Source organism: Acanthaster planci, linkage group LG10, assembly GCF_054643075.1.
Source record: "Acanthaster planci isolate LZ-2023a linkage group LG10, COTS_SCS, whole genome shotgun sequence".
In the NCBI taxonomy this organism is placed as follows: Eukaryota; Metazoa; Echinodermata; class Asteroidea; order Valvatida; family Acanthasteridae; genus Acanthaster; species Acanthaster planci.
Window position 1 is genome coordinate 19,562,802 of NC_141786.1, and position 23,996 is coordinate 19,586,797.

Genomic DNA, 23,996 nt, shown 5'->3' on the forward strand with positions numbered 1-23,996 from the left:
ATTTGCTGGACAAATTATATTCCTTAAATTATTATTTTACTTCACTTTTTACCTGTGGCTACATATTCAACCCAACGATCTCTGCGGTACAGTCTTTTTCTCAATTTAAAATGCATGTTTAAAAACCTATTACGAGTATGTGAGAGCTTTTGATGGACTCCGGAAAGTTCTTTCAAGTTCCGCGCGCTGTTAGAACACAAAGGCGGGGGGGGGGCGGGGATTCTACGGTCATTATCTTGCTTCAAATGACACCCCCAGAGCCAATATGGAACAGTCCGACATAGTCAACGCCTGGCAGGCGGAAACTGGTAAACACAGAGACTTACAACACACTGGCGCACAGACCTGCAACTGAAAAAAAGGTGAGTAGGCCTACAGGGAGATCAAAATTTATATCATCACCGAATCGGCTCAAAGTAAGCTAACGTCGCGCACAGTCTGCCAAGGGAGATCGGACGGTTACTGAAAGGTACATTACACGAATATCTTTCTTCTTCCTCCAGGTTTCCATTGATTATTTTTAAGGATGATAACTTCCAGAATTGTAAAAACAAACACACATCAGGTAAATGATTTTCTTTCTTTATTCATCATTATTCTATTTACAGTGCCCCAATCCAGTTGACTTCAACACTTTTTCAAGAGCAAGGCCAAGTACGAAGAGCGTATGTCTTTGAAATCATCCAGAGAGAGAGAGGTAACGGAATACTCTTGTTTCGTAGATAAAGTTGTGTTATTTTCTGCATTTCCTTAGTTGATAATTTTACGAACGCCTTGTAATCCATAGATTTAGAGCAAGATAAATTACAAAATCGTTGATTTAATCGTTGAAAAATGTCACGCTGTTTTTTCTCGATTTTTCACAAAGTAGTTGATTCAAACATAAAACAAGAGAGGGCAATATAAGGTGCAGTCACTGCAGTGAATAATATACACCGTAATCAGCCAATCTTGTGAAGTTACGACAAAAACCAATGGTGTTCATGGATCCTCCTCAGATGTCCGTCGATGAACGAAGTCACAAGTTTCTTTTATATAATAATGCGTGAGCATTTTAACACAAAGCCTAACCATGCCAAGCTGATCCATAAGGAGTTGTAACTTGGTTGCCAATGTTCATTGGAGTCGGATCGGGAATTTCCCCGGTTCTATTTTCAGATAGGGTTTTTCGCCCATCCCGTGATCAGTATTTAACTAATGCCTTGATTATTTAAATGTTCACACGTGTATGATGTTTTAGTGGTCTGTGTTTGTAAATATTAATGTTTGTCATATTTGTCAATTTTATTTTTCATCATGAGTTTCTAACTATTAAATTAAGTTATGTTCGCAGGGCCCCGAGGGAAATCGGTTTAAAACTGTTTGGGCACACCCTGGGTAAAGAAATGAAATGAAATGAAATGGAATGGAATGGAATGGAATGAAATGGAATGAAATGGAATGGAATGGAATGAAATGGAATGAAATGGAATGGAATGGCATGGAATGGGATGGCATTCAATGGAATGGAATGGAATGGCATGGAATGGCATGGAATGGAATGGCATGGCATGGAATGGCATGGAATGCCATTCCATTCCATGCCATGCCATTCCATGGCATGGCATGGCATGGCATGGATGGATGGATGCCCATTTTAACTCCGATGGGCGAAAGACCAAGGCTGTTTTTTTGAACAGGTCAGCAGTATGCATTGAATAGCCCACTACGCGTATACAAGCAGTACAATTTGGGAATCCCCACGGTTGTAAAACTGACCTTCATGTGTATGCCATGGATGCACTACAGTAATGCAAGCTCAATTGAAAACAGTGTAAAATCCAAAAAGTTTGGAGCCCCACTGTGGACAACCAAAGTTCCTGAGGCATCTCAAAAACAAAAAAAAAACAAAAACAAAAAACAACAACAAAAAAAACCACTTTGTGCTGTCGGGTCGTTCAGATTTCAAACGATGTTCATATTTTAGGTTAACCAATTAGCTGTTGAATTATCCTCAAAAAACAAACTCACCCCCAAGTGAACGTTCCCAAGTCTGGTTTCAGCCATTTTTCACAGCCCCTCACAACATCAGCGCGATGGATTTACTCACCCAGTCTTGTGCAGGGCAAGCGCGACTGTTTTCAATTCCACGTTCACATAAAACCTCGCGCCTCCGCGCGGGCCTTCCCCGCCAAGAGACCAACCCAGGTTCACCCCTTGACCCAGTTTTGAGACCCAGTATCGTTTTTCACCGCCAGTATAGCACTTGAGGGGAGTGAATGGACGTGCTGTTCGAGCTGAGTTTGAGTGGCGTCAGTTTCGGTCAAACATCATAGGCACGGACGTGTATAACAAAATCTGGACTCGCAATGCCCTTAATCAGCTTATAGGGTCATTGAATCCACTTGCGGCCATTTTACCGAGCCGAATACAAAACTTTCCTGGCAAAGCCCACATTTGTTCTTCTTGACGTCAATAGAAAGGAGCCAACCCACGCTTTTGTATTCGGCTCGGTAAAATGGCCGCTGGTTGGCTTCTTTTCCATACAAAGGCGTTGCAAGTCCAGGTTTTTTATATACGTCCGTGATCATAGGCCTAATTAATCTCAAAATCGCGTCAGATTCATATTCGGCTCTAGTTTCGACTTACTGGTGTGGCCTTAATCAGTGTTCACCTATCATTGTACAACTACACTCTTAAATATCTTGTCATTCATGAATTGATGAAAGTTAACGTTTATTCACGCGGTTAAGAACATGGCCAAGTCTATGATAAAACACCAACTTACACGACTGGGCATACGCCGCTCGGTCAGGTTTTGCATCTGTTTCCATATCTTGGGGGGCTGATGACCAAAAAAAATGAGTCAATTTAATTTGATCAAGTCTACAAAATCAGACTGAAAGAAACAGGCCACCAAACACATCAGTTGTTTACATTTGTAAACAACTTCGCAGGCTACAAAAAAAAAAAAAATCGACTTTCATGAGTTATATTTGATACTTGCGCAGCGCGATCCGTACGTGTTTCTTAAATGTCCAAAACGGACCCAGCTACGTACCATGCAAGGTGCACTGCGCGTGCGGCCTGGTACCCGCGTACCGCAGCTTATACATGTACAGTACATGCGCAAGTATGAAATATAACTCATGAAAGTCGAACAAAAAAAATTAGCGCCAGAGAACCGATTGTATTGTGTAGTTGAGATTCTGGCCTGTCGTATACAGTGTCTCACTCTTCAGGGAAAAGTTTTAAACTTGAGAAATTCTGTGGAAAAAAGACCAAGATATCGATTGAAAATGGAAACAATTTATCATCTTAGCAACCACTTTGAGGCTAAATTATTTATGTAGCATTTCTTTTCAGGATTCTGTAGAGTTTTATTCGGTTTAAGCCCTCCAGAGCACATACAGAGAGTTTCAATGTGATCTTTTGATAACTTCGTGCAAACGAAGTCTTCAAAACGAGAAGGCTCAACAGAGGATTGGCAAGTTGCTAAGAACATTTCCGTATGGTTTACGAGGGTCTGGTCAAGCAACAGCCGCTCACGGTCGAAGTCGTTTGTTTCCACACGTTGAATGGGGATGAAACATACGTGAAAACGCCGTAACCCCAAAACTGCAGGCAACAATTTTTCATTGTTACATTTACAGCGGCGAGTTGCAAAACGTTGTCGTTACATACAGCAGGCTTTTCAGTGAATACGCAGGGGAAAACCCATGAAGCCCATGTACATTCGTGTATTCGCAGGTTTTTGAAACTCCCGAACTCCATTGAAGCCGGAAACTAATAAATTCCTCAGCAGGGTCCAGTCCAATAATTCAAGCCCCATTGAAAACTGTGTAAAATCAGCACTGTTCAGGGCCAAGTAGCATGCACGCCAACATCCCTGAGATTTCTTAAACACAAATGAATCTCTTGTCTGGTCGCTTATCTTTCAATTTCTTTTCAATTTTTTGTGGGTTAACCAATCACATTTTTAATTATTCCCACAAAAGAAAATCACCCCCAAAAAGTGATTTTTCCGAAGTCTGATTGCAGCCATTTTTCAAGTGGCAACCCTCAACTTTCTCGGGCACTCAGGAACATTTTTCAACCGTAGGTTTTAGCCCTTCTGCTCTCATATGAAAGCTCAAAGACCCAGGGAGTTGATCCTGGCAACGATTTACACAATCTCACCATTTTGGGGGCCAAACAATCTCCTTTTTCAAAAGATACTGTGGGGCTTGTGCCTTGCTCAATGATAACCGTAAATATGATTGATTCGGTTTGTTTAATAGCTCTCTGTGGGTTAGCCTGTGGTTTATCTGGTATTCGTATGGGTGGCGGGAAATCCCCTCATTACATGCATATCCTTTGGAAGATACAGCAATTTTTCCCCTAGAAACTGTGTAAGGCAGTGAAGAGAAACGAAATGAAGCAGCTGTTTGCCAGGCACTAATTCCCGTGGCCCTCATTACGCGTGCAAATGGCCCTAAATACCGGACATGCGCAGTGAATAATTTCCCCCTGAAACATACGTGCTTTATACACCTTCAGCTTTGCCCAAGTGTCGTTTGCCCCTCGGGTGTACAAAACCCATGGACCGTGTCACTGCAGGCAACACGTGCTTTGTTATACCATGGTCGTAGATTTCACTGGAATGATCTTATATGTGTAATTACAAGATAAATTAGAAACACCCTGACAAATCGAGACACATGGATAGTTAATTGGAAGGAAAATTTTTAACTGTGATGTCCTTTGTTGACCTATGTTTTTGCTGTTTATATGAAACGTTCATGCCGTTGTCCTTCCTGTTTGAGATTTGGCCTGTAACAACATGAATGTAATTGAAATAAAAAAGGCTACTTTCAACATACGTGGTTCTCAGTGAAAACGGTGACGGCATGACCACAACTCCTCCAAATAAAGTAGACCAAGCCGCAAACTTACAACAGCAAACACAAAACCAAACATTTGGTTACGCGCTGGTTATTTAAGGAAAAAATCGTGCGTGTGTGCCACTCGCCTCCACACTAACGAACACACGTGATTACGCCGTAGAGCCAGGTCCAATATCTGCAATGGGGGCGATGAGTCTTCACTGCTCTTCATAATTTATTATACGGCTTGTCACTGATTGGTCTGATGGTAGCTCGAGAAATCGCTGCCTTGCTCGGCTCGTCACTGTTATTTATTACCCCTGGCAATGACTAGTCTGGGTCCAGGAGCGGGCGCTTGTGATCAGATTTCAGATTATGTGCGAGGGGAAAACACATATCTTCAAACCCCTCCATAAAATGTTTTCCTTGCACACTCGGGCGGATCCAAGGCGAAAAATTACGTTGTAGGCCTGTGTATTTGCTGTTTCGCTAGGGGTAAACTGCATACTAAGTAAAAAGTGTGCATACTAAGTGTCGCCGACACGAAAGGGATTTATTCGAGTTTGTTTTAACGGAAAAAGTCACCAAATGTTGGTGCATAAGTAGTGGACGACTGTAATACTGAACGACTTCAGACGGTAAGTTCAATTTCCTGGACAAATTATATTCCTTAAATTATTATTTTACTTCACTTTTTACCTGTGGCTACATATTCAACCCAACGATCTCTGCGGTACAGTCTTTTTCTCAATTTAAAATGCATGTTTAAAAACCTATTACGAGTATGTGAGAGCTTTTGATGGACTCCGGAAAGTTCTTTCAAGTTCCGCGCGCTGTTAGAACACAAAGGCGGGGGGGGGGGTTCTACGGTCCCATTATCTTGCTTCAAATGACACCCCAGAGCCAATATGGAACAGTCCGACATAGTCAACGCCTGGCAGGCGGAAACTGGTAAACACAGAGACTTACAACACACTGGCGCACAGACCTGCAACTGAAAAAAAGGTGAGTAGGCCTACAGGGAGATCAAAATTTATATCATCACCGAATCGGCTCAAAGTAAGCTAACGTCGCGCACAGTCTGCCAAGGGAGATCGGACGGTTACTGAAAGGTACATTACACGAATATCTTTCTTCTTCCTCCAGGTTTCCATTGATTATTTTTAAGGATGATAACTTCCAGAATTGTAAAACAAACACACATCAGGTAAATGATTTTCTTTCTTTATTCATCATTATTCTATTTACAGTGCCCCAATCCAGTTGACTTCAACACTTTTTCAAGAGCAAGGCCAAGTACGAAGAGCGTATGCCTTTGAAATCATCCAGAGAGAGAGAGGTAACGGAATACTCTTGTTTCGTAGATAAAGTTGTGTTATTTTCTGCATTTCCTTAGTTGATAATTTTACGAACGCCTTGTAATCCATAGATTTAGAGCAAGATAAATTACAAAATCGTTGATTTAATCGTTGAAAAATGTCACGCTGTTTTTCTCGATTTTTCACAAAGTAGTTGATTCAAACATAAAACAAGAGAGGGCAATATAAGGTGCAGTCACTGCAGTGAATAATATACACCGTAATCAGCCAATCTTGTGAAGTTACGACAAAAACCAATGGTGTTCATGGATCCTCCTCAGATGTCCGTCGATGAACGAAGTCACAAGTTTCTTTTATATATAATGCGTGAGCATTTTAACACAAAGCCTAACCATGCCAAGCTGATCCATAAGGAGTTGTAACTTGGTTGCCAATGTTCATTGGAGTCGGATCGGGAATTTCCCCGGTTCTATTTTCAGATAGGGTTTTTCGCCCATCCCGTGATCAGTATTTAACTAATGCCTTGATTATTTAAATGTTCACACGTGTATGATGTTTTAGTGGTCTGTGTTTGTAAATATTAATGTTTGTCATATTTGTCAATTTTATTTTTCATCATGAGTTTCTAACTATTGTATTAAGTTATGTTCGCAGGGCCCCGAGGGAAATCGGTTTAAAACTGTTTGGGCACACCCTGGGTAAAGAAATGAAATGAAATGAAATGGAATGGAATGGAATGGAATGGAATGGAATGAAATGGAATGAAATGGAATGGAATGGAATGAAATGGAATGAAATGGAATGGAATGGCATGGAATGGGATGGCATTCAATGGAATGGAATGGAATGGAATGGCATGGCATGGAATGGCATGGCATGGAATGGAATGGCATGGAATGCCATTCCATTCCATGCCATGCCATTCCATGGCATGGCATGGCATGGCATGGATGGATGGATGCCCATTTTAACTCCGATGGGCGAAAGACCAAGGCTGTTTTTTGACAGGTCAGCAGTATGCATTGAATAGCCCACTACGCGTATACAAGCTGTACAATTTGGGAATCCCCACGGTTGTAAAACTGACCTTCATGTGTATGCCATGGATGCAGTACAGTAATGCAAGCTCAATTGAAAACAGTGTAAAATCCAAAAAGTTTGGAGCCCCACTGTGGACAACCAAAGTTCCTGAGGCATCTCAAAAACAAAAAAAAAAAACAAAAACAAAAAACAACAACAAAAAAAACCACTTTGTGCTGTCGGGTCGTTCAGATTTCAAACGATGTTCATATTTTAGGTTAACCAATTAGCTGTTGAATTATCCTCAAAAAACAAACTCACCCCCAAGTGAACGTTCCCAAGTCTGGTTTCAGCCATTTTTCACAGCCCCTCACTTTCTTGGGCCTTTGAGACAATTTTTCAAAAGCATTTTTTCTCGTTTGCTTTAGGATGTGAACCCTTCAATCTACAAAGTTGATCCTCGGCCATACTTACACAACCCTACAAGTTTTTCTGTTTGTTTTTGCCACACAAACTTCGAATAATAACAACGAGGATTTATAACGCGGCAAAGCCATCACAAGTGACGCTCGAGGCACTCTTTTCAATAGAAATTGTAGGGGCACTTTTTAAGCGCCTCCGTCCAATGGAGAATTTGCCTTGAATTGCGACAGTGCATCCCTATGAACGTTGAGGAAAAATCCTCGCGATAAGTTCTCACATACCCGCAACACATCTCCACATCAATATTCTCGGTGGCCAACGGAGACCACCATACTTGCACACGTAGTCTCTTAGTCTGTTTCCATTCTCGTGTACACGAATCGCAGTTTGAAAAGGTTTGGTGGATGTTTTAGTTTAAACTGTCAACACTTAATTTTAAGTAATGTTGTGACAATATTCAACCTCGGTAACATCGACGGTTGTTTCAGCATCGTGTTGGAAAAACTTCTTAGTCATCTATTCCTGAACTGAACTAGCTGTCTGCTATCTTAGATTTCGTTCAATTAGAAATTGCCTTTACTCTAACCTCAACATGTTGGTGAAGTTTGCAGTGCCGTTACAGTTTCAAAGTTGTTCTTCTTTTACAATTGTCCGTTGGAACATCTAGTGACTTTAGAGTTTTAACGTACTTGAAACACCTGGTTGGGAGGTCATTGTGCAACTCATAACAATGAATCACACGTAGGCCTCAATGCATGCACATGCATGTTAAACACACCCCCTTATGAACATTAAGCAGCTAATTTTATTTCCTCAAAACAAAATTCACTTGGAAAAGGGACCACTTTTAAACAAAACCCTATCCCGTTTGCAGTAAAATGAGCTGCCAACGTTGAAATAGTGCATGTGCTCACAAGCATTTGTATGGAAACCAACAAAAACCCGACTCACCTGACTTGGACTTGATCCGGCAAATGTTAGATTCACTTTAGATATATTGGGATTTTGTGTGTTAACAGAACCTGATAGAATTATGGCAGGCCGCGGGGCAAAGGATGAAGCCGACGAATCATCACGTAAGTATCAACGCCATCAATGTCATCACCACCGCCATACAACTTGCCCCTCAGTACTTAAAGCAGATCATAAAGACTACTCCTCAACTTCGATGGAGTAGGCGCCTATAGGCCTATTGGTGTGACCCGATGCGTATCGTCGTTTTCACCGTTTATCGTCTTTGTCACGTCATGGCCTGCTCCGTCAGGTCAGAAGGTGATTAGTGTCTGAGGAAATGTGTCTGAGGAAAAAAAAGTCCAATGGAAACACCGCTTTAGATTGTATCAATTCTTCAGTAGTTTGCTTATGAGTGTAAACATGAGTTGTTGTAGATCCTAACCTGATGGAATTATGGCAGACCGTAGAGCAGTCAGCGAAGCTGGGTAATCATCGCACACGAATCATCACTATCACTGTAATCAATGTCATCAATATTATCCGCCTTATCAGTGCCATTTCAGGCCTCGACCATCAAGTCCTTACTAAAATAACAAACCCTAACCAGATAATTTCCGAAAAAGGACTGGACACAACTTGATGAAGAGTGCAAGTGGCCTGTAGCGTGTGACATCCGGACATCATTCTTGTCAAAACTGACCATTTCTTCTTACCCCCCCCCCCATGCTAATGGTCAAGACAGTTTTAAAATTCCTGTTCCAAGTAAAACTGGAAACCGAACTAAGCATGGAAAAGTAAAGGTTAATATTTATTATCCCCAATTTACTTGAGTTAGAATTTGATTGAGTTCGATTTCCTCCAATTTTCCACCAGATACCATACCAATGGAAATTGACGAAAACGGACGTACCACACCCCCGTGTAAGTGTCGAAACAAACGTCACATTGCGACCACAAAGTGTCCTGAACAAGAAAGCTCCGAATTAACATTACAAATTTTACCGCTATGCCACGCAATTAGGTTACCTTAGAAAATAACTATATGCCGCAAACCCATATTTGCAAATAAGCGAATTAAAAAAGTGCCTGTGGGAGATCCCCACGTACACAGATTTTGGCTGACCATGAATAAAACGGATTCAGTTTCAGGGCCTGTCTGGGCACTTTCAAGAAGTCTTCATCAGAACTGACAAATTTTGGTTGAAACATGGCAAAAACTCAGGCCAATTCATGGTTCAAAATACGTTTGCAAAGCTTAAAGCAACACTCCAACGTGAAGTTTTGCGTTGGCCCAAATGAACTATCCTAAAATGTCCTGTGTTTGGGGGGTACGCGCGAAACGTGTAGTGGCCAGAATAACATCTGGGCAAGGTCCAGCGACATCTTTTTTGTCAACCACTGGACGATTTTTTCCCCAGCAATGTATGTACAATCTACATCCCGACTTCCAGGTGAAATTGACTAGTATTACACAAAATGTGGCTATGATCACTTGAACGTTCCTGGAAAATGAACACAGATTACGTTGTGTCAGCAGAGGGCGCTCTTTATCTCTCCCACGTCGTCGTATGGAAATGTGTCCACTTTCCTATCTCAGTTCATTGCGAATTAAATGACCGGCTTTCATTTATGCACGATGAACAAATGTAAACAACTGATGTGTTTGGTGGCCTGTTTCTTTCAGTCTGATTTTGTAGACTTGATCAAATTAAATTGACTCATTTTTTTTGGTCATCAGCCCCCCAAGATATGGAAACAGATGCAAAACCTGACCGAGCGGCGTATGCCCAGTCGTGTAAGTTGGTGTTTTATCATAGACTTGGCCATGTTCTTAACCGCGTGAATAAACGTTAACTTTCATCAATTCATGAATGACAAGATATTTAAGAGTGTAGTTGTACAATGATAGGTGAACACTGATTAAGGCCACACCAGTAAGTCGAAACTAGAGCCGAATATGAATCTGACGCGATTTTGAGATTAATTAGGCCTATGATCACGGACGTATATAAAAAACCTGGACTTGCAACGCCTTTGTATGGAAAAGAAGCCAACCAGCGGCCTTTTTACCGAGCCGAATACAAAAGCGTGGGTTGGCTCCTTTCTATTGACGTCAAGAAGAACAAATGTGGGCTTTGCCAGGAAAGTTTTGTATTCGGCTCGGTAAAATGGCCGCAAGTGGATTCAATGACCCTATAAGCTGATTAAGGGCATTGCGAGTCCAGATTTTGTTATACACGTCCGTGCCTATGATGTTTGACCGAAACTGACGCCACTCAAACTCAGCTCGAACAGCACGTCCATTCACTCCCCTCAAGTGCTATACTGGCGGTGAAAAACGATACTGGGTCTCAAAACTGGGTCAAGGGGTGAACCTGGGTTGGTCTCTTGGCGGGGAAGGCCCGCGCGGAGGCGCGAGGTTTTACGTGAACGTGGAATTGAAAACAGTCGCGCTTGCCCTGCACAAGACTGGGTGAGTAAATCCATCGCGCTGATGTTGTACTCAAAGAGGGCGCTGTTCAAGTTTACCGCAGAGGATAGCGATACGGCATGAAACATACGAGCCTATCAGGTTTCTTTTTTTATTAATTCCTCCCTGTGTCGTTTTCAATGCACAATGAACGCAGTGAACTTGTTCTTTAAGTGTGCTGGTGGAGTGTTCTTTCGGTCTGAAAAACAGTTGTTTTTTTATTGATTATACTTCATTAGCTCCCCGACCAACGCCAACGGAGACAAGTGAAGAATATGCACAATCCTGTAAGTTTCATACTCAAAGTCATTTTTGCATCACCATCCACAGCTCTTAAACCCTCTGTAAAAACACAGTTTTCGTTTTTTGTCGTTACATTTATCAGTGGCACTACAGAGTCTTGCATTCATTCGTTCATGCATTGTCGGTATTTAAGAATTCCAAAACTCACAAATATCTCCTCATTCAAGAGGCCACCTTAAAACTCTTGTTTCTGGGAAGCAACGAGTTTGCCAAATTTTAATGATTAACGACGAAAATCAGCCTCAATGTGGGTAGTAAGTTGATTAATCTGCCAATAGGCGCTGGGGATGATTTATTTCTGCTAACTCTACCGGGGGTTCTACTTCCAAAGACTGGGCACGTTTATTTCTATAAAGTTTCTCAATGTTTAAATGAAAATAAATAAATAAATAAAAGAAATACAGAAAAAAATGCAACTTGGCTAAGACAAAGATATATCCCAGATGTCACAGTGTTATCCAATGAGTGGCGGGTCTTTGGTCTCTCTACATTTAAGACCAATTGCACTATTTCCATACATGGATACAGGCGTACAGCTTTGCATCGAGTACAATCAATTGAGGCACAAGACTTCCTGTAAGCTCTGCTACCGCTCGCTTGCCAACGTGGTGTTCATGCCGTGCGGGCACATGATAATGTGCGAGATGTGTTCTCATCAGCGCCTGGAGGCATCGCGTGTGTGCCCATTGACCGGCTGTGGCCAACCAGTCAACGATACTATCACAGCAATCATACCGTAAAGCGGTTTTAGGCTTGACATATTTTCTTTTTGAAGACTTTGTGCCCACCGACCATTCATCTACTGAATCAGATATTTTTGTGTGTCCTCAAAATTTGGAATGTTTGAGACGCGTGTGACGTAGCGATATTAGTTACTACTAACTGAACCACTCGATCGTCAGATTTCATTCCAATCAGCTCAGAGTTGGAACAACTTCGTGTAAAGTGTCTACAGTAAATGGAAATAATTTTTAACGTAACGTTTAATTAAATGAATGTTTTAACAACAGAGGAAAGAATGACAAGTTTTTTGTCACCCATTTTTACAAAACAAAAAGCCAAAACTTTTTTCCAAACTGGATGGATTGTATTGCGCCCTCTCGTGGTATATTCCCTGAAATGATGCGTTTCATTCCAATTTCATGTGTAATGAAATCAATATTTCTCAGATCTCTTTTAAAGAAGCTTTTAGAAAGCTTGATAACAAGGTTCTTGCCCAACCACAGTGTTTCCCTTTACAGGAAATCGACCTCTGACTTTCCTGTTCGCATTTTAAACACCCTTTCCACTTTCACAGCCACCAGACGATGGTTGACACAGTGTCATCAAGAGGTCAAGAGCTAAAGATATCGATTCGTTGAATCGTTAAAATAGATTACAGCCATTATTCGTGTGAGAGACAGCATAGTCTTTAAAAGCTATTCTGTTTTCTGTCAGTTCAGTTTCTCCAATCTTGTAAATAATTGCTTTATAAAGTGTCTGAAAATGTTTTGTACATTTTGTAACACCTATCAAAAATATCTATGCAAGATGGTCAGCGGGTACGTGGGCAGTAAAGAAAGGAAACACATTTTTGTGAAGAGTGGCAATTTTTTGAGGAAAAATATTGTCTATTCAGTAAAAATCTTTTTAAAATCCTAAAACATCGACTGCTGATACTTTTTCAAATGTAACTTTCGAGAACTGAAAATAAACTGAAACTGTTTTGCTGAAAGAAGACAGGCTTTCTGTGCAGCGATTCGTATGACGTTTCTCTTTTAAATTTAGCTCCCGAGTTTGGTTTTTGGTTCGGCGCTCGTTTTTCTGTGAGTTGGTTTTGAGGGGTCAGCACGTACGTGTCTTTCTCACCCGACGAGTGTCATGGTAGCTCCGGTTTCTGGAATGTTCGCCACAGGCCTATACGTAGGCCTAAGTCTCGTCAGTTATGGACTGGTTACCGCCACTTCTCGTGTACACATTACCATGCAGTTGTGACATCATTTCATTATTCCTGCGTGTAATTCCAACGGAACTCTTCCCGATTGTTCTCCAGTCTGGTACGGTACGAGTTTAGCCTACTGGCTGGAGCGGTCGACATTCTAACTAGCGGTTGAGGCCCGCCTAAATCGATTCGCTCCGGTGAAATATTTTTACAACTTTTTTTATTAAGTGCAGCAATAATCATTTAAAAAGTCTCGAGGGCAAATCATCTGCATGCACGATGGAAAAACTCCGACACAAAATAGCTCCATTTTAACCAGTACAGGGTGACTCACATACTACACGTTGACAAAAGCGACCGTGGAAGCTTCCAGAAATTTGTCAGTCAGCATCACTAGACTTGGGTGGGTTTATCGCAGTACGCCGTACCCTAGATCGATAAAAACCTCTGCGTCAACAATAATTATTTTAACAAGCCAGTTAGTCTTGTTATTCTTTTGGGTCCAAGGGTCCAACTTTGCAAAATAGCGTGCATACAGTACATGTACAGCTTCTATCACATACATGTACAGCGCTTTCCACCAAACATGAAACAACAGTGACCTTTGTTGAAGGCGCACATGTAATGGAATTTTTCTTGGCTACAATTTTGTCAACTTGGTTTGTATTCCTCTTCTATGTTTGAAAATTCTTTCACATTCATATCTGAATAGAAGAGTGCACATTTTAACACTTAAAATTATCCACTCTTTCCTGGACAACTGAGGGCGCTGTCGCTGTGAAGTCACATTTCAGTACATAAGATGTACTGTTCAAAATATGAACCCAGAATTTACTTACTGGAAACATTTCTGAGAATAGGACTGATGCTTGCTTATTGCTTCGCACATGAACAACAATAAATCTCCCGAAGAGAAAAATTGGTCCGGCGACATTTATCTACAAAAGTGCAGCCACACTTTAAAATAAGTTCTTAGTTATACCCACAACAACGTGAATGCAGCTGCTCCAACACACACAGAAAGAGTTCGTTATGAGTGAAATCTAGAAATAATTATAGGTAAAGACGGCTCCCATTTTGATCCTTATGGATACTTTCAGGAATATAGGAACGGCTTATTGCTCAGAATTTGTATAAAAATAAACTGTGGAGCTCAACACTGTTACAAATTGCGACACGCAATTTTTGATTGGCTAATATGAACAACAATTCTTCACAGCGACAGCGCCCTCAGTTGTCCAGGAAATGTGTTAACACATTCGTGCTATCGCACACTTCCTTCACGTCAGCTGCAGTGCTCAATGGCTACATTTTTTGAGCACCTTGTTTTGTTTTTTGTTATTAGAGGAGTTGGGGTCTTGCTTTTTGTTTTCTGTTTATTTGATTGAACTTGGTTTGCTTTGCTCGTCAACCATGTGTGGCAGTGTCGCTCCATGATGAAGGTGTTTGGGGGCTCCGGGCTTGATGGGGGCACGCGCGGTTGCACCTTCATAACAGGCACGCTACAAGATAACGACAAGAATATAATATCCGATCAGTGCTCTGAAATATGTGATTGGCGAGCTTTCGGTAACTAAGTACCTTCTGAAGGGCAAGCAGATACAAGATAACGTTGTTAGCCAAATTACATGTACTGTGGAGTTAACATTGAAACTGTGTTTACACGGAGAGCCGTGCGGTCATGAAGTGAATTCTCAGTTGTGACGTCACACATAGTTGCACGTCCCCCGACGCACAACAAGGCCAAAGAGCTTGATTTGTGACTTTTGTGACGCTGGATGGCTTCATTGTTATTCTGTTGTTCGTCACTGCCGTCAGAAGGGTGGGGAAGGATCAGGTTGGTGCAAACAAACCCTTATCTTCGTTTCAAATAATGGAGATCAATGTTAAAGTAACTCATTGATCTCTGTAAGGTCCGCCGGGATGTGTGGCTCTTTCCAAAGATCCTGTAAAGCTCACCTCCATGGCTGCACTCGGCAAAGTTCCCCCAAAACTGTACTTTAAAGGCGGGAACTTGTCCCATTGAGATCTTAAATGGAATTTTCCCCATTCAAACAAACATTCAAACACGTCCGTACACACAAACATTATGTCGCCCACAAAAAAATCTGATACAGACGTTATGTGTCATTGAATGTAATGTACATGCCAACACAAGCTTACATTTCCTTCCTTCCTTCATGCATACACTTGGAAGGAAAGTGTTTGGATACAAGATTTCCGACTTTCCTGCCTCCAGCTATAGACAACAGTTTTCTGCAATAGATCTGTCAGCTCAAATGGTTCACATATTGTGCGCATGTGTAAAGGTGAAAGTTCACGATCAGATGAAGAAACAGAGCATTCATAGCAGGAACAAAGGTTAAGTCTTCAAATCCTTATTAACCCTCGGTCGGAGTGGAGGCCTTTATCACGCTGTATTAAATGGACTCGAAAGTGGAACTTTTCGGAGAAGCAGAAGCGGGGAGTCTCGATCTGTTAAGGGCGTCTCCACGCCTGCGCGCGCATCATCATAGGCAGCTGTGCACAAGCACTGTACGCTTGATAAAATAACAGTTCAACGGGAAGTTGTGGTCATATCTGTCCTTGGTCGTAATCCCTACAGTATACTCGAACGACTGGCAACAGAGGCTAGGCATACAAAGCTATAGAATTGTCACACTGGGCCGTAAAGGGTCACAGTGGTCCCTATCGGTCCACCCGTAATGAAATTAAGAAACTTCCATCCACCAAAAAAGTTACACTTTGCTGGAGGTCAAGTTTTTTTCCCCTTTTCTGGACACCGAGCACTTCAGTGGAGCGAAAAACAAATGGACGAAAGAAGACGCCTCCCCTAAACCGTGTTTTTTTTCTCTGCGCCTAAATACACGTGAACGGTGAAGCGTCTTGAAGGTTCACCATGCATGTGTGTCGTGGACTCTGCGCGCCCCTGAGGCATGCGTGCGGTTCGTCGTGTAGCCTATCTTCGTGCGTTGGTTTGGAGCTTAAAATAGTCTCCTCCAGCGCCTCGCTCTCGAGCGCCTATCCTTTTCGCAGCAGGCGCCTTGATCAAAGGTTACTTGTAGGTCACGATGAATCACGAGTCAAATTACAAGTCGGGTTACAGGTTCATGAAGGGAAAGCAGTGACACGAGAATTCGATTCAATTGCAGCCGGCCATTGAAAAAAAAAAGACCTATAAATGGGTTTGTTTGGACAACGATTTCACGATTTGTGATAACATGCTGTGGCCTCGTCAAATGGTTTTACATTACGCCACCTGACAACTTCCCATTCCACCAACGTTCAGTTTTGTCAGTGGTTTTGTGACATCCCACCGACGGAAGAAACAACAGGAAAGTCTGAACGGAATGTGTCCGGTGTTCTTCTCTTTTGTCAGTGATGATGTTAATACATTCTGTATATCAGGGGCAAAAGCCTCGTCTGCAAATTTGCAATACTTTATGCACTGTCGATTGTTGTGTTTGTCGTATGCATTCAAAACAACCACTCCAAGCACATCGCCCTCGAATTTATGACGTTCTGGACCAACTCAAATCATGCACTGCAAAAACTTGGGGTGTTAAATTTAAACCCACCCAGTGTTATCAGAGGACTAATCCAATCACTGGTGTTAAAATTTTTTGTGGTATTTGGTGTTACGTGTAACACCCTCCGGTGCATTGTAGCACTATTAGGTGTGGTGTGGTCATCTGATAACATCAACAAGTGTTAACAGCTTTTGCAGAGTGAAGACAACGCTGCAAAAACTGGGATGTTAAATTGAACACCCGTGGTGTTATCAGAAGATTATACCAACACTTTTCACTGGTGTTACAATTTTTGTGTTATTTGGTGTTACTTGTAACACCTTCTAGTGCGCTGTAACACTTATAGGTGTGCAAAGTAACATCATCAGTGTTAAAGTAACACCCTATGGTGTGGTCATCTGATAACACCCAAAGGTTTTGATTTTAACACCCGAGTTTTTACAGTGAATGCACGGTCGATAAACTTTTAGCCTTTACTAGTTGAACTTTAGACACTGCACGGATTCGGGGTTGGCAACAAGAGCCATGCATCCTGGAAGATTGTCTGTCAGGGTGTTTCGAAATACAATTATTATACATGTAAAATAAGAGAATTAACTTCATTTACGTCCAACTATAATACAAAGCATGAAACTGCAAAATCCCATAAGTTGAGTTTGAACTTTCGAGCCCCCCCTCCCCTCAATCTTCAGATTATAGATTCCTGTTGTTTGGTTTGTTTTGTTTCTTTGCCTTCTATTTGTTTCTTTAATGTTTTTTGTTTGTATGTACAGGACGTCATGATTCTGTAATGGTGAAGGGATGTCAAGATACACGCAGCGGAAAAGATCAATTGTCAGTTGTTCCTGGATGGGACAATAAGCTTAATGCATCGATTGATTTTTGTAAAATGGAGAAATTATATCAAATGTCATAATGCTGTAAGTTAACGAAGTTTCATCGAGTCGTTTCAATCTCCGAGTGGTGCGCTTCAATCACAGTCAAGCGCAAGGCGATCACGCGGCAACCCCGAAATGCAAGCGGAAATGTCAAATGGAGACGGGCCTTCCTTCTAAAAATATATTCGCTAGTATTAGTTTCAGAATTGTGCACGCGACAATGCATTTTTTTACGGACTAGTATACTCAGTTCTGTTGATCAGGGAAGACCCTAAGGCATCAATGATGTACAGGATTGCATGTCAGTTTTTCCAATGCTTCCGTGTGTATGTGCACGTGAAATAATGCATATCTTCCAGTGACGGCGCTCCGCGCGTACTGCACTTTGCAATATTTATACCAAGAACTTTTTGCCAATTTTTTCCAAACGATTTTAAAGTTGGCCTATTCCAGTTAATTCTTACCTTTCAACTGAAAGGCGATGACCTTTTCATAGCTCCAAGCTAGTACACTTTCATACCATGGACCTCACGTAGCTCTATGACCAGACCAGAAGTACGAGTTTCACCAAATCCTGTATTCAAGGAAGAGAAGGGTGTGTTAAGCGGCTACAACATTATACATGTAATTAAATTCCGATTAAAATCAATGCAAATTAGCTGACTCTTTTAACTTAAGTCTCGTGGAAAATACGAGACCTCTCCCCCATCACAATAAAACCACGCCCACCGAATACACGGTCACTTTTTACGGTCCAATGCCTAGCCTCTTTGTGATCGCGGCCAAAACGTGCGTCATTTGTAAACAGAAAGTTAAATACATGTACATTGTAGGCAACGACCTTCTCAGGGGTGACCGAGGCACGTTCACGCACAGCTTTCATGGCCACAGTTCTTGGAAACTGACCACTAGTGCACAATGCTCAGTTGTTATCGGGAGGGGTGTATGGATGCAGTTGTCTCAAGTCAAGGAAAATTCTCCGCCAGGCCGAGGCGCACAAAAAGTACCCCCCCCCCAGAGATTGTTTCGAAAAGAGGGGTCTGTTTGGGCCAAGAAATGGTGGGATTGTGTCAGTATGGCCCAGGATTATCTCTGTAGATTCAGGGGCACCCATCTGGGGGCAAAGCAGACAAAAATGGGATTGAAAATTAGTCAGAAGAGCCCCAGGAAGGTGAGGGATGTCATTTGAAAAATGGCCGCTGGGAGGGCTTGGCAACATTCACTTTTGGGGGGTGAGTTTGTTTTGGGCGGATAATGAAAAAATTCATTGGTTAACCTACTAAAACTTGAAAATCAAATGAAATCTGAAGGACCAAACAACACATTGTTTTTTTTTTTGAGAGGCCTCAGGGACTTCAGTTGCCTGCCACGGGGCTCCAGACTTGGTTTACACTATTTTCAATGGAGCTTGAAAAGGTTCTGCGCACCCATATGGTTTGTTTACAGTGGTGCAAATGGGTGTGCAAGGTTAGAGCGTTGAAAGGTTAGATACATTACGTCATAAAGCACTGTTTTGTAAAGTTCATTGCAACAAACTCACGGTGTTTATCCATCGTCTGTACTACAATTTCCTAAATAACATACATACTATGTATTAAGTCATTTTAATCGAAAACGAAAATTCAAAACATATTGGATCACACTCGCGACTCTTTAAAGTTCCCATCCGCATCCCTGTCGCATGTTTCCTGCGAGATGCACATGACGAAATACTTGCACGTGCACAGTTAGCGACCTCACATTACACAAACAGATGACTGGCAAACCCAAAACCAGACCCCCGCAGAGTTCCTGGTATAAGCGAAGACCAACGTCAATGCTGTACATGGAACGGAGTTCGTTCCAAGGTCAACTTTATGTACATGATTTTGTGCGCCCATGAAGCCGAAGGAGCGGCGGTAATAACGTACGTATGGTGTGACCTCCTCAAGGAAACTTCGGTTTCCACCCCAACTTAGGAACTTCTCAATTAACTCGAAAATCCTCCCGTCATGCTCCACCCCAGGTCAGTGCGTCGTATCTGCTGAAATTCAGTTTCTGACGGGCGCGATTGACGGGCTTCAAATCTTGGATGTTCCAAAAAACCGGTGGAAGGAATGTACATTGTAATTTGTGAACCGTGTTCGGATATCGAGCAAAGCAAGATCATCTTGCAATTGGAATCATGTGTGTAAATATTTTCAGGTCTAGGTCTGCTGGCATGCAGTTAATATGCTTTTTAAGGGAGTGGGGACAAATTAACGTTCCCTTTTCGTGTACCAATTGGCTCGGTGCACAAAAAGACTGTTACATGCAAATGTCAATACATATGCTAATTGGAATACACTGCACATGTACTGGGAGACCTTGATGCACATTGTAAACTTGGCAGGATGCCCGTTTTGCACGCATCCATACAATCGGCCATCTCGGTCTTAGATCCGGAGGAAACATTGCAGTGATCAATAGAAACAAACGTACAACCCAAGTTTCAGAGAACCCGAGACGTGGCAATGCGGTCAAACAAACACAGCCCCGAAATGCAAAAGTTTCAATTCATGATGTTTTAACACTTTATTTCTTTTCTGTACAAATTCAATAACATTGCATTTTATTACCTTTTTCTATACTCAAAATGTAAAAAAAGTTGCAAAACTGATGAGAAATGTGTTGTATCAAAACGAGGCCAAATTGGGTTAGGACGACTTAACGGGGTTAATGATTCTGTATCTGTGATGAAGTCAACACATCTTGTGTACTAGTAAAATTGGTCTCGATCAACAGCACGTTACACGTAGCACGATGTGAAGCAACACAAAAATATTGAAAGCCAAACAGTCGTCTGGTTTCACTCCATTTGGATTAACAGACGACTGTTTGATGGTTCATGGAATTGATGACTATAAAAAGAAACTTAAAAGGAAGCGAAATTATTGGTGGCAAATCTGGGAATATGAAATTCATTTTGTGCAGGATTTTGTCCACTATTTAAAAGTAGGATTTAGAAAGGTGGATTCATGTGGCAAAAATAGGACTCTTTAAAATCTTTTTTCTTTTTCATTTGTTACTTTGTAACAAAAATACAATGACCTGCATTACAACTTTTCGAAAAATATATTTCAGTGAAGTCTTGAATCCTGTCCGTCACTCATATTCCCAATAGAATGCCCTAGCAAAAATAACCAGAATGGATAAAAACCAAACACACCACGAAAAATAAAAATGTCAAACAGGAAAACTAATTGGTGACCCATGATTTGTACCAAAAATTCTTAGCAAGCATTACTGTCCAATCGTCTCATGTCCATCTATGGTGAAACTTTTGTCTACTTGTTTTCCTTGCAAAACACCAAAAACTCTAAAATAAAGTCATGATTTACATAATGCTCAACATATAAGAATTCATATTGCACGAATGAGGTCATCTAAAAGAACCTCGCTGTACAAAGATTTGGTTACTGTTAAATGTACACCTGTGACCCTTACAATACCGAATACTGTTCGATTGACCTTTGAACTCCGACACAGAGGGATTGAATAGATAGCAGTTAGGTACATGCATATACAACCACATTCAATTGGAAGTATCCTTCAAGAGAATTTCCCTTGTGCGACTGAGCAAACAAACATGTACAACGTATGTATCTCCATACAAGTAGAAATAAAAGGCCTTTTACTTCTTAAATATAAGTTCTTGATTGATTTTTTTTAAATACAAGCTTGGTACAAGCATGGAATGGTTGTTCCAGGTTGAATATATAGTCAAAGAAAGTGAAAATCATCTTGACAACTACATGTAAACATCATCAGAAACAAAATGTCAACAGGTTCCATCATGTCCGATTGCAGACAAGCTTAATTATGAATGGATGCTGTTCCATTCTGGGAGGAACCCTGACTCGGTCAAAGTGCTCAGGTAACATAATAAGGAAGTCAGCCGATTCAATTTGCCTTGCAATTAATCCAACTGCAAGAGAGAGAAGAAAAAAAAGGACCCTTTTGAGGGCGGGGGCCAGTGTGGAAGATGAGTCATTCAGCCTGCTGCAAGAAGTATTACGGCTGTTTCATGACTACGAAGGGAGGAGAATTCTACTCTCTTATTACTGTGTGAACAAGAGGCACTTACAGCATAAACTGCAAACAGTCTTTGACAACAGCCGAGGGGTTTAGAAGTTTCCGGGGAAAGAGATATTTTGTTTGTTGATGAAAATCCTGGGATCATTTACATTCTACAAAGTTGATTTGGTACGAACAGCGACAGTTCAAACCATTTGGGATGTACATGTCCACGTAATCACGCGAAGGAATTTCTTCTCTGGGAAATAATTCAATTGTCAAGACGATTTTCATCTATCGCCGTGGTTTTTTCCTCTCAACAGAGTCAGCGTGTACCCAACAATTTATCGCTACACACTGTGGTTTTGCGTGATACATCAAAGATTTATCACACTCTTCAGCTCATTTGCCAAGTTTTAATTTAAGCACGGCCAACCTGACACTAGCATACATTGTATGAATAAAGGAAGTGTGAAAAATGATATCATGTATGTACATCACTTGAAGCACCAGTTGAGTGTAGATGTATAAAAAGGTATCAAAACAGTATCCAACCCGTTTTCGGACTCTGGCAAAGATCACAGAAGAAATGTTTCAATTAAAAATCACAATATTTGCATGATGAAATTTTCTTTTTAATATTAAAAAAAATTAGTCAAAAAGATCAGAGATTTGCATTTGGTATTGGTTGAGTTTGTGTGCAGCCGGGATCGGGCTACGCCTGGGCTGTAAGGGTCTTACTGACCCAACGGTACTTGTGGTGGGACAGCGCTGGCCAGTCCTGCTCACTGTTCATGGTGTTTCGGACCAGGTTGTACTTGGTCCGGTTCCTCCGCCCCCGGTAGTGGGTGGTGACCACGCCCCCGACATTGTCGTTGGCCACTGTGCTGGAGTTCCTCTGCAGGACCTCCGTGATGTTGTCAAGGACGGACTTTGGGTTGGCGTTCAAGTCCATATTGCCATTGGCGTCGCCCGTTTGCAATGTTGTTGTTGTCGTCTCATTGTCGTTAACTTGTAGTGGAGACGACTTCTTTGGGAAGGATGCAATCGGGCAGATTGTTCCCTTTTCTCCAAACCTGAAAAGCAGACCATTAACATGATCAACGATCAATGTCTTATTCATTTAATTTACTTCATACCAATTTAGACAAAACTACAATCAATAAACTAGTACAATGAAATAGCAGCCTTGAATGGTCTCTTCAATGCCTTCGTGTTGTTTCTCTACCATGTTTACTGGGACAGTTCGCCTAACTAGGCCAAATCTAACAATGGTCGTGATGACTATTCATGAAGATTCAACGCGAGTTTCACTTGATCAGTGAAAAGGTAGCATGTGTTTACTTCTTGACGTGAAATTTTGGAGCATGACAACAGTGGTTTATTGGGGAACGGAAGGGGGTTCATGTACGTTTTCATTGTCGACAGACCAAAGGACCGATTCTTCGCGCCCTTGAAAACAAGCTAGACTCATTAGTCATGCAGCGGTTCTTTTGTTCCACACAACCAATGCTAACAAAATGGATCCATTGTTTGCGGTCGCAGTGGATCGAATTCAGTTTATAGGCTGTTGTCATCCGCCCTGAATTAACTTCCACATAGGCCATACCTGCAGACGACTTCCAGAGGATCCACCCAGAGTGTAAAATCAGCAGGGAGGTTCATTTTGTCGAAGTCCAGTCCACTTTTCTTAGCGGCTCGCACCAAAACAATGTCCCTGGGTTCGTCGTGGGCGATACGGATGCAGCGGAAAGCCTGACCCTTGCTCGGCGTCTCTTCGTACCAGTGATTCCGAAACTTCTCGATCAGACACGCCACCAGGTTCTCCGAGAATTCCGCCATCTGCTCCGAGGTGAAGCTACGTTTCACGTTGATGAGGCGGGCCAGGAAAAACACCGCCGCTGCGATTTCGTCCTTCATGACTGTCGAATGTTTTCACTTCGAAGTTTTACGTCGAGGAAGAGCCGAGTTGTCTGCTTGCTTTGTTCGACAACCACAAAATATGTTGCGAAATTTGTGGTTAAAATCCTTATATTCGGAGACCGTGTAACTTCAGAACTTTCCTCAAAGGGAACTGATATCCTCCAAACACTAACTACTCTGAAAATTTGACAGTGGCGAAAGCAAGATGTGATATTCAAACACTAAAAAATTCCCCAAATGTAGCATTTGGTTGACTCGTTGTTGTTGTGTTCCCAGCTGCGAATGCTAATGCAACGCCAGCAAATTCTCTTATACAGCGGTGACGTCACGTTCGACTCCTACAGAGAACCAATCGGGTGTGTGGATTTCTGCGTAA

General features: G+C 41.7%; 2 protein-coding genes across 2 annotated transcripts; one reads left to right on the forward strand and one right to left on the reverse strand.

Annotated features, from left to right (window-relative positions):
* Window positions 1-6,098: 6,098 nt before the first annotated feature.
* LOC110990199 (uncharacterized) lies at window positions 6,099-13,597 on the forward strand. The gene is made up of 6 exons (XM_087142480.1): window positions 6,099-6,183; window positions 8,626-8,682; window positions 9,434-9,481; window positions 10,299-10,355; window positions 11,270-11,317; window positions 11,862-13,597. Exons 2-6 carry the CDS (start codon window positions 8,640-8,642, stop codon window positions 12,071-12,073), a joined length of 408 nt encoding a protein of 135 aa, XP_086998606.1. The 5' UTR covers window positions 6,099-6,183; window positions 8,626-8,639; the 3' UTR covers window positions 12,074-13,597.
* A 6,593-nt stretch (window positions 13,598-20,190) lies between these two features.
* LOC147797946 (maternal B9.15 protein-like) lies at window positions 20,191-23,881 on the reverse strand. The gene is made up of 2 exons (XM_087142424.1): window positions 23,307-23,881; window positions 20,191-22,773 (listed from the first exon to the last, which is right to left on the reverse strand). Exons 1-2 carry the CDS (start codon window positions 23,615-23,617, stop codon window positions 22,413-22,415), a joined length of 672 nt encoding a protein of 223 aa, XP_086998550.1. The 5' UTR covers window positions 23,618-23,881; the 3' UTR covers window positions 20,191-22,412.
* Window positions 23,882-23,996: the final 115 nt, after the last annotated feature.